Here is a 12,464-nt window from a genome sequence, read left to right on the forward strand (position 1 = left end):
ATTCTGCTATGCCACCTCAGCAATGAAAGATTTGTCATTCTCTCGTGTGATAGTGATAGCAGCCTCACTTTAAAAAATCAGAGTTAATATTTTTCTTTTATGTGTCATTGACATTGGCTCAAAATCCACAGCAATCATGCGAGAGGGGAGCTCTGAGCTGCCAGGGAGGAGAGTGCAGCTGGGCAGGATGGCTGCTCTGGCCCTGTGTGGTGGCAGAGGAGGCTCCTGGCCACTCCCCAGCGTGGTGGGAGTCAGCATGGGCTCTGCTCAGTCCAGCATGGGCTCTGCTCAGTCCAGCATGGGCTCTGCTCAGTCCAGCATGGGCTCTGCTCAGTCCAGCATGGGCTCTGCTCAGTCCAGCATGGGCTCTGCTCAGTCCAGCATGGGCTCTGCTCAGTCTAGCGTGGACTCTGCTCAGTGGCACAGATGGAGGTGCTGTTCCTTGCCCTGGCCCAGCTGTGCTCCTGGGCAGTGGGCAGGGTGTGGGTGCAGCATGTCCTGGGCTGGGCTCAGCTGGGTCAGTGAGGTCCCTGCGACCAGCTGAGTCAGCTCTCTGGGATTCTCACTGCAATCATCACCAACTTTGAGGAACCTGTCCTTCACTTCCAGGGTGCCACTGGCTAAAATGCACAGTCCTGTCTCCAGAGGCACAAGATGCCTTGACCCAGGTAGCTCCACTGGAGCTAAACCACTCTGGGAGCTGTCCTAGGCACTGCTTGTCAGGGGCACAGCACAACTCCTTCCCTGAGGACTGCTACCAACAAGGTGCATCTGAAATTGAAACAAAATCTCTTCCCACACTAATGCCTTAATTTTTTCAGCCAGGTCCTGTTATCTGGGGATTAACATCTAAATCTCTGCCAGTACATGTTTTTGCATCATCAGGAGCAGTTTATCTTCCCATGAAGATGGCATGTCCTCACAGGCAGCACCTTGCCTTCTGGCTTTTGGGAGATTCACAAACTCCCCATCCTACAACACATTAAGTGCATTTGACACGTTATTGTTAAACTTTTGCTGGACCCAAACATAGGTGTGTGGTTTACTGAATGGAAAAGTAAAATGCAACACTCAGGGGTTGGGCTGTAATTCCTGCCAGTCATTTATTGGATGGCTTTGGTTCTTCTGTCACTTTCTCTGTAGTTTGTTTAAGTGTAAGCATTCTGCCATGTATAGGGTGGTGAAGTTTTTAGAGTTTTCTTCTATTACAAATCTTTGCTTTCATATGCTCCCAAGCTTTTGCTATGTCTCAGAGGAGGAGGAATCCTTCAGTACGTTGTGCCCTCCTGAGCTGATGAATTTCCTGTTTTTCAAAAACACTTTTTTTTTTTGAAGCTGCAGCAAAAACTGGTGGCAGTATTTGGAAAATATTCTAATCAAATATGAATGTTGTGAAGTATGTCAATAATGATCAACATACCGCCTGTCAGTCTAAAGAAACCAAGAGTCCTTAAGGACAGAGCCAGATCAGTCACATCTGAGTGCATCCACACAAAGGATATGAGGGCTTGTCCTGTGCTGTTGATGTCTGAAAGCTCCTCTAAATGCAGGCAATCTGATTTCCTTCTGGTTTGCTTGTCTGGTGTGAGGGGGTGCAGGGGCAGATTGCAACGATGAAAATCCCTATCCTTCACACTTTTGAAATTTTGGAGAAGGACGCAGTTTTCCTTTTGGTAAGAGGCTTAGAGTGTCTTTAGAAGGACATTTTAAATTGTGTAATTGCTAAAGTTAGTAAACTGGTCACCCTGTGTATTCCCACAAGGGGCACCTGAGTGGTTTTCCTTTGTGAAAATGGTCTCAATAATGTTCCTTACACCTCCATTTCCTCCTTTCCCCTCCTCCTTCCCCTCATGCATGTGCTGTAGGTATGTTTGGAGTTGCAGGGGCTGTGTAAGGCCTAGCACAGCATGTGGATTGTGCCATATTATTACTGCTCTTCTGAGAAGCAGGAGTGAAGGAAATACTGAGGGAGTTTGTTTCTTTTGCTTTCAACAAGCTATGGTAATTTCCTGAGCTGTTCATGTAGCTCTTGCATAAAGAGACTGTAGCAGAATGCCCACAAACATCAGACTGTGGGACTTGCCTATAGTGGCAAATTCACTGCAGACTCCATGGCAGTGACCAAGGAGGCCATTCCCCCAGCTTCACCAGGGCTCTGCTGCTCTGCAGGGGACCAGCTGCCCGGCCCCAGAGCAAATTAGATGTCCTTAATTAATCAGCACTTGGGTATTCCAAAGTCTGGCTCAGTCGACTCCTGTTGTGTTTAGAAAAATCTAGGTCAGCATGAAAAAGAGGCAAAGCAAGACAACATATTGAGATTCTGAGAAAAGTTTTTCATCACTCTCACAAAAATGAGCTATAGCCCTGAAAGCTTTAGAAGTAGTTCTTGAAACTGGGTGGGAGACCTCTCACTGCTTCTGTTCAGGCTCTGCAGTCTTTCTGAGGTAATGCTGCATGTCCTGATCTACACATCCAGAACTCCTCAACAGAGCTTGATTTGAGCAGTGATTTGCCAAACATGCTGATCTGGATAACCTGACTTTAAGGAGCAATTTACACTCATTTCCATATATTATGATTTAAGGGTGAAAATGGATCTGGGTGGTTTCTTTGTTTTCTTCCGCAACAAAACTACCAAGCAATCACAGCATTACAGTACTGTTTTACGCGAGGTGGTTCTGACTTGTATGAAATTATTTCTTTGATCACCAATGCAGGCCAAATAAATAATGAATGGGGGTGGCTTTTAATATGTCTAGAAAAAAACAGGCATGGTTGCTTTTTCAATTTTCTTGGCATCTACTTTACATTGTTAATATAAGGCATACCCAGTCCTGCACTTAGCGTTCATAGCAAGGGTTGGTTTTTTTCTTCTTTCCAATTTGAAATGGATGTCTAAACAGGATTTATTTTTCAGTGCTGTCACGAGCCAAGTTGGCAGAAATATCCATCCTGAAAAACCTTTATTAATGTCATCTTAGCTTTTTCGGTGATTTACCTTCTTATTTAGAAGAAGCTTAGTAAAAGCTCTTTTGTATGTTTCACTGGGATTTCCCTTCAATGGGAAGTGATATTTTGAAACATTTTGTTAAAGTGAATTACTTAATTTGGAAGTATTTTCCTTTGGCAAGCGGGGCAGGTTGGGTTCTGATGGGGGTGGTTTGACACCCAGCCCAACCTTTGGGAATGCAGGGTGCGTTTCTGTGGCTGTGCCCTTCTGTTGTGGATAGGACATTTTGATTACAATGGAAAGAGTTGCTCCAAGTGATTAAGAGTAATCCTTTATTGTTGATATTGGACTAGCCTGGAGAAATGCTTCTGTTGCCTAGTATAACCAGCAGCATTTCCAGGGAGTCTGTTGAAGCCAGGAATGTGTCTTTGTGAGGCAAGGTGCCAACCTGGATTTGTGTTCCTACTGGCTTTTAAAAATAATTTTGTAACATATTAAGGGTATGTTTATTTTACTGTGCTGTTAAGGGCACTATAAACACTTAGAAATGGTATCTCAATATTATTTTCAGTCTTGTGATGCTGTGGGTTTGTTCCTTGTCCTCCAGGCCAGGCACCATTACCTATCCTCAGGTTTGCAGTTGGAATCGTGTTGTGAAGCCTCTAAAACTTCAGCAAACAGGTACTGGTGCTGTTTACAGCTGTGGGACAGAGGCTGACAGTGAACACTGGTTCGTTTCTGTTTGGGTTTTTATTTTTGTGGGTGTTTTGTGGTTTTTTTAAACAAGTGTTACAACTGAACTTCTGTGAAGTAAAGGCTGGGGAGAAAGTGTCTGAAGGTGGATGAATACCTGGGAGTTGCATTTTCTAGAATCTTTGATAAGCAATGCCCAGCAACTTCCATGGAGAAAGCTGCTGAAATCTGTCATGCTAAACAAAAATTCCAGGGAGGTTTCAAAAAATGGGGCTGATGCCAGTGCCTGGCTAAAACTTGTTCTAACTTGGTCATTTTTTTTAACTAAGGCAGTACATATTTTTTTCTACTGTAGCTTCCTTGGGCTGCCCTGAGGAAGCTTTGCCACTACCTGTCTAAAAGGAAGCCTGTCTAATTAGAGGGAGTCTAACAGGATGTGGTTAACTTCTCAGAGCTGTGATTTACCTGTAGCCACTCCAGAGCCCAGTGGAAAGGGCTGAGAATGAGCCTGAGCAGTGCTTGGAGTGCAGCCTGGCCATGGGAGGGGAAGGCAGTGTGCTATCAGTGATGGGACTTACTTTGGAAAGCTGATCCTGCACATTCTAAGTGTGAACACGGATATTGGTGTCAAGAAGGTGTCTATGTATTTTGTATGGGCATTTTATTTCTAGGATGTATTAAGAACAACTTCTTCACTTTTTAAAAATCTTTATTTCAGGGTCACAGACTAAGACAAAAGGTTACACAGTAAAACATAGCTCAGGCTCTTAACATTCCTGTTGGATTTCTAGCCACTAAATGAGTTTCTACTTCTCTATAAAATGTTTAAGTTAAACAGTTTGCCATTAAACAACAAAAACACCCAAATGATAAACAAACCACCATTTCAAACCCTTCAGTTCTCCATGCTTTTAGTACCCACTGAAAGCAAAATCTTTATGTATCTGTGCTTGAATAGGCCTTCCCACATCGAAGTGTTACAGCCTGTAGGTACTGCACGAGGCACAAAGTTACCTTGTGGAGCTCTCAGAGGTTAGAGAAAGAACAACCTTTTCTTACCCTTTCTTCCAGAACAGTAGCATGGCAAGTGGCATTGTAAAACTTCTCCCCACACCAGAGTTAGTACTTTAAATAGTTATTTGTTTTAAAAGTGCTAAAACTACACAGGCTAAATTCTTGTTCAAATATTCAAAAGTAAAAGACAGTCTGATGGAAGACTCACTACACATACAGGAAATACTCTTGGGGTGTGCTTATGATGATCTCTCAACCTTAGGTTTCAGAAGATCAGCATCTGGGAACTAATGGTATATGTTTATTCACTACATCTAATTTCATTCCCAAATAGCAATTTTTCAGCTAGATTTTTGAACGATAATTTTTTTCCCTTTGGATAATAAATCACTCCACAAAAAAAGCTACCCTCAAAGCTACTTTATACTATAATAACTGATAACTTAAAATCTTCATTAAAAAGATGAGGTCATGCTGCATGAATTTTAAGGCACTTGTATTAAACCAAGTTAAAGTGCTTTATGTATCCAAGCTCACTGTACCTCAGCCTGAGCTGAGACCTGGTCTTTTCAATGTGCCTGCAGCAGTACAGTGGTCTGTCCTTTGTGGAACAAAATAAGCAGACAAAACAAAGTGCAAAGAGCAGGCTTTAACAACAATGTCAGTCCCACAGAGAAAATATAGGTAAATTTAAATCCTATTACAAAACGGGCGCAAGCTGCCTTGTGGCTGTCAATAACCCTCCCTGCTGAAGAACAATTCTCCTCATGAAAAGGTAATTTATCAACCACTGCTACCAGCTGTCAGTGACAGAGTATACATGTCAAAATCTGCAAAGGAGCAACTTTTGGCTTCTTGCATAACAAATAGGATAAAAAATTGGTAGTGCCAAGATTGAAGATCTGATTTTCTACTGAAGTATCCACAGGGCCCTGTGAATTTTAATTGTGTTGCTTAGTAAGAGGAGAGCTGCTTGGGTAGAATGGCACTGCATCATGCAGAAGGAATGTAATTTAGACAATTACAGCACCTAGACATGTATGTGGGGGTCTTTTCAGAAAAATGAGATTAAGTACGTGAGAAGTGACCTCTTTCATCGTCTTCTAGTACTGCTTCTTGTCTGCAGGCTTGTAAGACACCAGGAGACCAAAGGAAGCATAGCCAAATAAAAGGGTCTGAACGAACCACTGGAACTGAACAGACGGGTCAGTGATTCCTTTAGCTCTGTAACAAAAACACAAATGTGTCAAAAAACTTATGCTCCTGCAGGCTGTACTGGTACTTAGAAAGTAAGGTGAGCTATCTCTACCCATCCTTGAGATTCAGACTGCTTAGAACATTTCAGTTAAGCACATTAGTTTCCATTACTGAGACATTTGTTGTGCTAACTAAACATACCAGTTCTTGTGGTTTTAGGATTTTAAGCTATTTATTGAACAAAAGTTCTTTCAGACATTCTATGCATACAATTTCCTCAACAATATATAAATTGCAATCTCCATCTGTCCTACTTGACATTAGCCCAGAAGTTTGTGTGCAAAGAACCAAGAAACTGGAGTATCCTAATACTGATCTTAATACACAAGTCTGAATATAATTTCTTGTTGACTGTGTTAGTCAAGGGAGACAATGCTGGCAGGACAGAGACCTGACAGTGACTGTGTAATGAGGGATGGAGAAACACTGGTACCTGAATTTGTGGCTAGACAGGTAACAGGGCTGAAGGCACTTCCCTTAATTTATGAAGAAGAGACCTTCCTATGTTAGTTAGTTTCAATGTAACATATGACTTTTTCTGTATGTTACAGAAAATGTCATTTTCTCCTCCCTTGTTCTTGAGAAGTAGTCTTCCTGAAAGGAACAAGTATAAACACAAAACCCCAAGGGGTTTCACATTTCCAGGAAACAATTCCATCAGGCATAGCTGTACCTTTTTTGTTTATAATCCCAGCTGCAGTGTTTTCAAATTAGTGCAGAACCTGGAGAACAAGGGCTCAAGAAATTTACCTGTTGCTACAAAGCAAGCTTAATGAATAAACCATGTGCAGCAATACAGGCCAAGAGCCAGTGACAATACTACTGCTGATTAACAAATTTGTATGAGTCCTCACAAGTTTTTCCTTGTGCCTCCTTTGTGATGTTGCCAAGTAGACATAACTTTTACATAAGTAAAAATAAATGGTGTTTGGTGCTCACAGAAGTACAACTGTTACAACTGTTAGGTAATCTAAAGCAGCACTCCTGATTAGACAATAATGGGCAGACCATTTCTGCTTTTTTTTTTTTTTTTTTGTGGGTTTTAACACTACTCTCTAAAACTTCATTGGAAAAATTAATTACAACACACTTATTTGGTATGTTCACTGGTAGTCAAGTTTCCTTATACTTAAAATAATCAACTTAGGCCCACATACCCATTTTTTTGCACACTCAGACTTAAAATTAGAGTCTGATAAACACTAAATTTTTACTAACTCTCATTCTGAAGGCAGAAATTATTCATCCATATTCTACTATCATAAAAAAACAAAAACAAAAAAAAAAAAAAAAGAACTCATGCAGTGTTCCATGAAAGAAGATCCTGTTGCTTCCAAGAGCTGTCACCTGAGAAGCCTGGGACAGACAGCACCCAAATGAAGTGGAAACCCATCATGGCAAACAGACTGGCCTGACTCTGTAGAGCATGAGAACCTAATGAGTATCTACATTCTTCTGAATTACTGCAACCACAAGTCAAATGAACAGAAGGATGATGTGCTTGGACAGCACTCCCTTCCAGGTAAGTTGTTATCCTAACCTAAGACTTAGATGGCCTTGCTTGCACGGTCCAACTAGTTCAAGTATTTTATCCCACAGATGCAAGCAGATCTGAAAGAGTCCCAGATGAAAGTGCCCAATTGTATTCTCACAATACAAGTGCAATTGTTTAAGCGTGTAATTCATCGCAATCCTGATGAGGTAAGATCTGATAAAATTTTAACACCTGAAGTTATCAGACTATTTCTACACTATCTATTGTTCCCTCTGCCTCCTGAGCAGCAGTGTTACCCAGTGAACAGGGAGTTCAGAGGCTGCCAGACAAGCTCTGGCAAACCTTGCTGCTGCCACTTCTGCAAGTTGCCAGCCCTTGGTTTTGCTGCCCTGCACAAGAGTAACCACTGGGAGAACTGGCAGCAACCAACTGTGCAGGACAGCAAACTATCACTGCAGCAAGAATTCATTCTACCAGCATCCTCTGAATTCACTGCTGCTGAGAGCCACCACAATCAGTCTGTAGCTTATGTTACTTGATTCAGAAATCCTTTGCAGAGAACCTCTGATGGAGTGAGAGGAGGGAACAACTTACTGGCATAATTTAATACCGTAGAGGGCTTCCACTATGTGAATCAACCAGGATATCCAGAACCTGGGGGAAAGAAAACATGGTTTATTTTGCTGAAAATTAGGGAGAAGACTGTTGTATCCAAGATGCATTATGCAGAGAATATAAATCTGGAAGCACTGAAGCGACAACCTATCTTAACCTAAGAAAGGAAGGGGTGTTTTTCATCATGAAAAACAAGTGTACGCTTAAAAGAAACTGAAGCCCACTGAGAAAATCAGAGCAACTGTAACTTGTGCAATAAGCCTTGACCTGCTATTTGAAGTATCCACTAGGCTTCCAAAATTTTCAGCACTCAGATTAAGCCAAAAAGCCAAATGCTTAGTGAAAGCAGTACAAGTTAATCTTAGTTAAGCATGCAAAATCTATCCTTTTACTTACACAAGTATTTTTAGTGGTCCTAAGGAGCTACTTAAGTTTTTACAGATTTAGTTCTACAGAAACAACTGTGTGTATAGATTCAGAATATATAATGTGACTCGATAAGCCACACTTGGCCTACGAATTTTTATATAGAAGCTTTTGTAGGAAAAAAAAAAAGGATCTTCAGTTAGGATCAATTCAATACCTTGCCAAAGCAAAAGATGCTCTGAGAAGATATGAAGATTCTCCATGAGGCATGGTAAAATAAACAAGAAAGCCCTACTGATTTCTGTCTTTACAGAAAGTCAGCAAGCTCAAGGAAATATTTTCTGGCTCTTTTGTTAATTAAAGTAGCAAAACTAAGTTTTGTAACCCAGCAAAACTTAGCACTATGCAGTTTGTTCAGCAGGTTATTTCTCATGTAGATCAGAAGTGAGTACCAGGGTAGAAAATGTTCTATAACTGAAGCTGGATAAAAAAAATTCCTAAACGAAGAACTGGACTGCTCAAGTAACAACTAGAGAAGAAAAAGACTTGCAGTAGATGGTACAAGTATAACTTTGGACTAACAACTGTCATCAAAAGTAGTATCTTAACATTCTTCCCTGTCTTGTTAAACCATCAGTGATGCCAAATTCGAAGTTGAATTTTTAAACTATCAAGCTAGTCTTAGCCTGTCTAGTCCTCTACATACTTATTACCCCACACCCTTAATTGTAATGAGCTTGAAAGGAGAGATCTTTAAATCTAATTAACAACTGGGTTACAGGAAAGCTTAACACAGACTAAGTACAAGAGTCAGAGAGAGGCAAAATAATTACACAGTCAAATATAACTTACCCGTAGCATACCCATTTGTGGTGGTGTTCCACTAAATAATTAAGGAAGGTACCAAATAATCCCAAGTAACTATAAGGTATAGTTGAAGGCCAAAGTGTTACCCACTAAAAAAAAAAAAAAATTAGTTATCTTACTTCAAGGTAGAAGTGCTATCAATTTAAACTTCAAAATAGATTTATTTTTGAGCCCCATGAGTTCAGAGTTCATTTGTTCATAATACTTAAATTCTTTCATTCCATTAACCTTGTCCAAGGACCATATTCTTCCAGTAGCCTTTGAAAGACTCCAACTAGGAAATTTCTATTCCTTGACATACCAGATGCAAAGGGGATAAGTTTAAAGTTGCTGTCTGGGTACCAAGAGTGCATCTGCATGGTAAGTAGTATTTAAGTTGTAAGCTCATTACCTATTAGACATGGAAGCTGCAAAACCTACATTGTCTTTGTCCTGAAGAAGTTAATCTGAGACAAGTGACCTGAGGAGGCCAAATGAATACACTGTTTAGGAGGAATAACTATCTAAAACTAGGGGATTGGTCTTTCTTTTTTTGTCCCCTAAAAAAGAAAATGCCAGATCTTTGTTTATTTTTAACAGGGTACAGAAGAAAACGGAGCATGAATCCCAAGACCAGAGGTGCAAAAATTCTTTCTGGGTTTCTTTCCTGTCACAGAGCTGCCCGCAGTGTTTAGCACTGTGCACCCTGATTTTCACAAGCTGGGAGGAGAAGCAGGCAGTGAGTGATGAGCTGTGCACTTCACAGTCCACTGGGGATGTAAGGTAAGCGCTAGGCCAAAGTTCACCCTGCCTTATCTTGCTTCTGGTATCAACACTTCAGATTCGCACTATATGTAAATTTACATTGCCAAAGATGTGGCAAGGTGGTGAGTTTAAACAGGGAATCTGCTTAAAGCTCATTCTGTTCCTTGAAACAGCCCAAAAACTATTTTGTGAGTGGCTTGCCATGCCTTGACCATCATTTTTACATTGGTGGTTCTTAAGTTTAGAAAATCTGTGCAAACAGAAAGAAAATTGCAACATGTGAAAGTCAAGGGATGACTTTCATAACCTCGTCAGATATATCAAAAAGCCCTTAATATCCCTGCTCCAGTAATCCAACCTAATTTAGCTGAAGTCTGTTTTTTGAAATTAAGACGTGGTGACTGAACTCGCGTGTTTTCCAACACAACCAGTTTGTACAGCCTGTGCCTAAAGCCCTCACCTGTAAATGCACCTTATGGACTGACATGCCGCACAGCTGTCCCGGAGCGAGCTGTGCTGATGCTCAGTGCCTCAACTCCCAGTTCTGGGAATGCTGCAGCCCCTTTCCCAGGGCACCCACCCGCAAACCCTCGCTCCGCGCCGCGCCCCGGGATGCCCTGACCGGGCCCGGGACGCGCCCCCAGCGCCACGGCCTCGCTTCCCTTCGCGGACCAGCTGGGCTCTCCCTCACCCTGGCCTTCCTGCATGGCTCTGTCCAGCCTCTCCCCTGCCTGGCCAAAGCAGGGCCTCTAGGTTCCTTTTTCCCCCGTTTATTTTAGGGAGCGGCATTTCCGCGGACACGGGGACGGTGCAGGGAACCTGCTCCACGCACCCCGCGGTTTCCTTACGATCTCCCTCCCTTCCTCCGTCCCTCCCCGGGCCGCTCCTTACACCGAGCAGGATCATGCCGCAGATGATGGCGACCATCCAGATGAGCCGGGAGCGCTGGAAGTGGCAGCTGCCATCGCGGCCGCGCTCCGCCGCCGCCGCCATCCCGCCGGGCCGCGCTGTGAGCGGAGGCCGCGCCGCCGCCGCTAAGGCCGGGCTGAGAGGGGCGGGGCCGGGCGGGCGGAGGGGGCGGCCTCGCCCAGCCCCGGGCGGGCACTGCCCTCGGGCCCGGGGCGGGGAGCGGCCCGGCACCGCCTGCCGGGGCTGGACGGAGCCCCGCTGTTACCGAGTGTCGGCTCCTGCACTGGGCCTCTACAAGCCCGGGGCTGGGGGCAGAGTGGCTGGGAAGTGGCCCAGCGGAGAAAGGCCGGGGGTGCTGGTCGACGCTGGCTGAACGTGAGCCGGCAGGGTGCCCGCTTGGCCGGGAGGGCCAGTGGCATCCTGGCCTGGACCAGCAGCAGTGTGGCAGCAGGACCAGGCAAGGGTTTATCCCACTGTACTTGGCACCGGTGAGGCCACACCTCGAGTCCTGTGTCCGGTTCAGGGCCCTCACTTTGGGAAGGATTTTGAGCTGCTGGAATGTGTCCAGAGAAGGGCAGCAAGGCTGGTGAGGGGTCTAGAACACAAGCACTGCGAGGAGCAGCTGAGGGACCTGGAGTTGTTTAGCCTGGGGAAAAGGATCTTCAGGGGAAACCTTATCACTCTGTACAACTGCCTGAAAGGAGCGTGTAGCCAGGTGGGAATTGGTCCCTTGTCCCAGGCAGACAGTGGCAGGACAAAAGGACATAGTCCAGAACCACACTAGAACTTTCGCGTGATCAGACACCGAAATGGGCTGCCCAGGGAGGTAGTGGTGTCACCGTCCCTGGAGGTGTTTAAGAAAAGACTGAACGTGGCACTCAGTGCCATGGTCTAGTCGACAAGGTGGTGCTCGGTCACAGATCCAACCTAATCGATTCTGCAATTCTGTACCGAACGCAGCGTGGAACAGCACAGAAGTTGGAGTGAGCTTTTCAACTTGACTCCTTGCTACTTTACTGCAGCAGTTTGCTTAGGGGTGGAGGAAAGGCAGGGAAAGGGACAATCGCAGCAGACGCGGCCCGCGATGCGCGCCCGGCTCCGGGGCAGCTCCGGCTCCGGCCGCAGCCCGCGCCGCGGGGGCCGGAGCGCCCTCTGGTGGCACCGAGCGGCGCCGCGGGGCGGAGGCGGCTGCCGGGGCTGTCCCTGGGACACGCGCGCTGTCCCTGCCGCAGCACAGCCCGGCTCGCAGGCTGCAGTGGCGCTCGCTCCTGGGACAGAATAAACAGCTATTGACCTTCCTCCCACTCAACAGTCCAGTCCAGAACAGTACAGAGTACCTTCCCTTTTGAAAACTGGCGATTCAAAGTGTTTTAAGTCCAGCATTTTCTATTCTGTGCCCTTTGGGGAATGTGGTCTCGGTGATGATTCACCAGGGCCTTTGGAAAGGTGCTGGAAAGGGGTAGAAATGTTGGGGGGTGGGTTGAGCGGGTTTATACTTTGAGCTTTGCTACCTGTTTGCTTGGCATGACTGAGAGTGTAGACACACTATAAAAT

The 12,464-nt window shown here is 44.5% G+C and overlaps 1 protein-coding gene across 1 annotated transcript; it reads right to left on the minus strand.

The window, feature by feature from the left end:
* Positions 1-4,331: 4,331 nt before the first annotated feature.
* Positions 4,332-11,064, minus strand: TMEM254 (transmembrane protein 254). Its single transcript, XM_053949765.1, has 4 exons — positions 10,893-11,064; positions 9,243-9,346; positions 8,004-8,063; positions 4,332-5,881 (listed from the first exon to the last, which is right to left on the minus strand). The coding sequence occupies exons 1-4, from the start codon at positions 10,992-10,994 to the stop codon at positions 5,761-5,763; spliced, it is 387 nt and encodes a 128-aa protein (XP_053805740.1). The 5' UTR covers positions 10,995-11,064; the 3' UTR covers positions 4,332-5,760.
* Between the last annotated feature and the right edge of the window lie 1,400 nt (positions 11,065-12,464).

The sequence above is a fragment of the Vidua chalybeata genome, chromosome 8, assembly GCF_026979565.1.
Source record: "Vidua chalybeata isolate OUT-0048 chromosome 8, bVidCha1 merged haplotype, whole genome shotgun sequence".
NCBI lineage: Eukaryota > Metazoa > Chordata > Aves > Passeriformes > Viduidae > Vidua > Vidua chalybeata.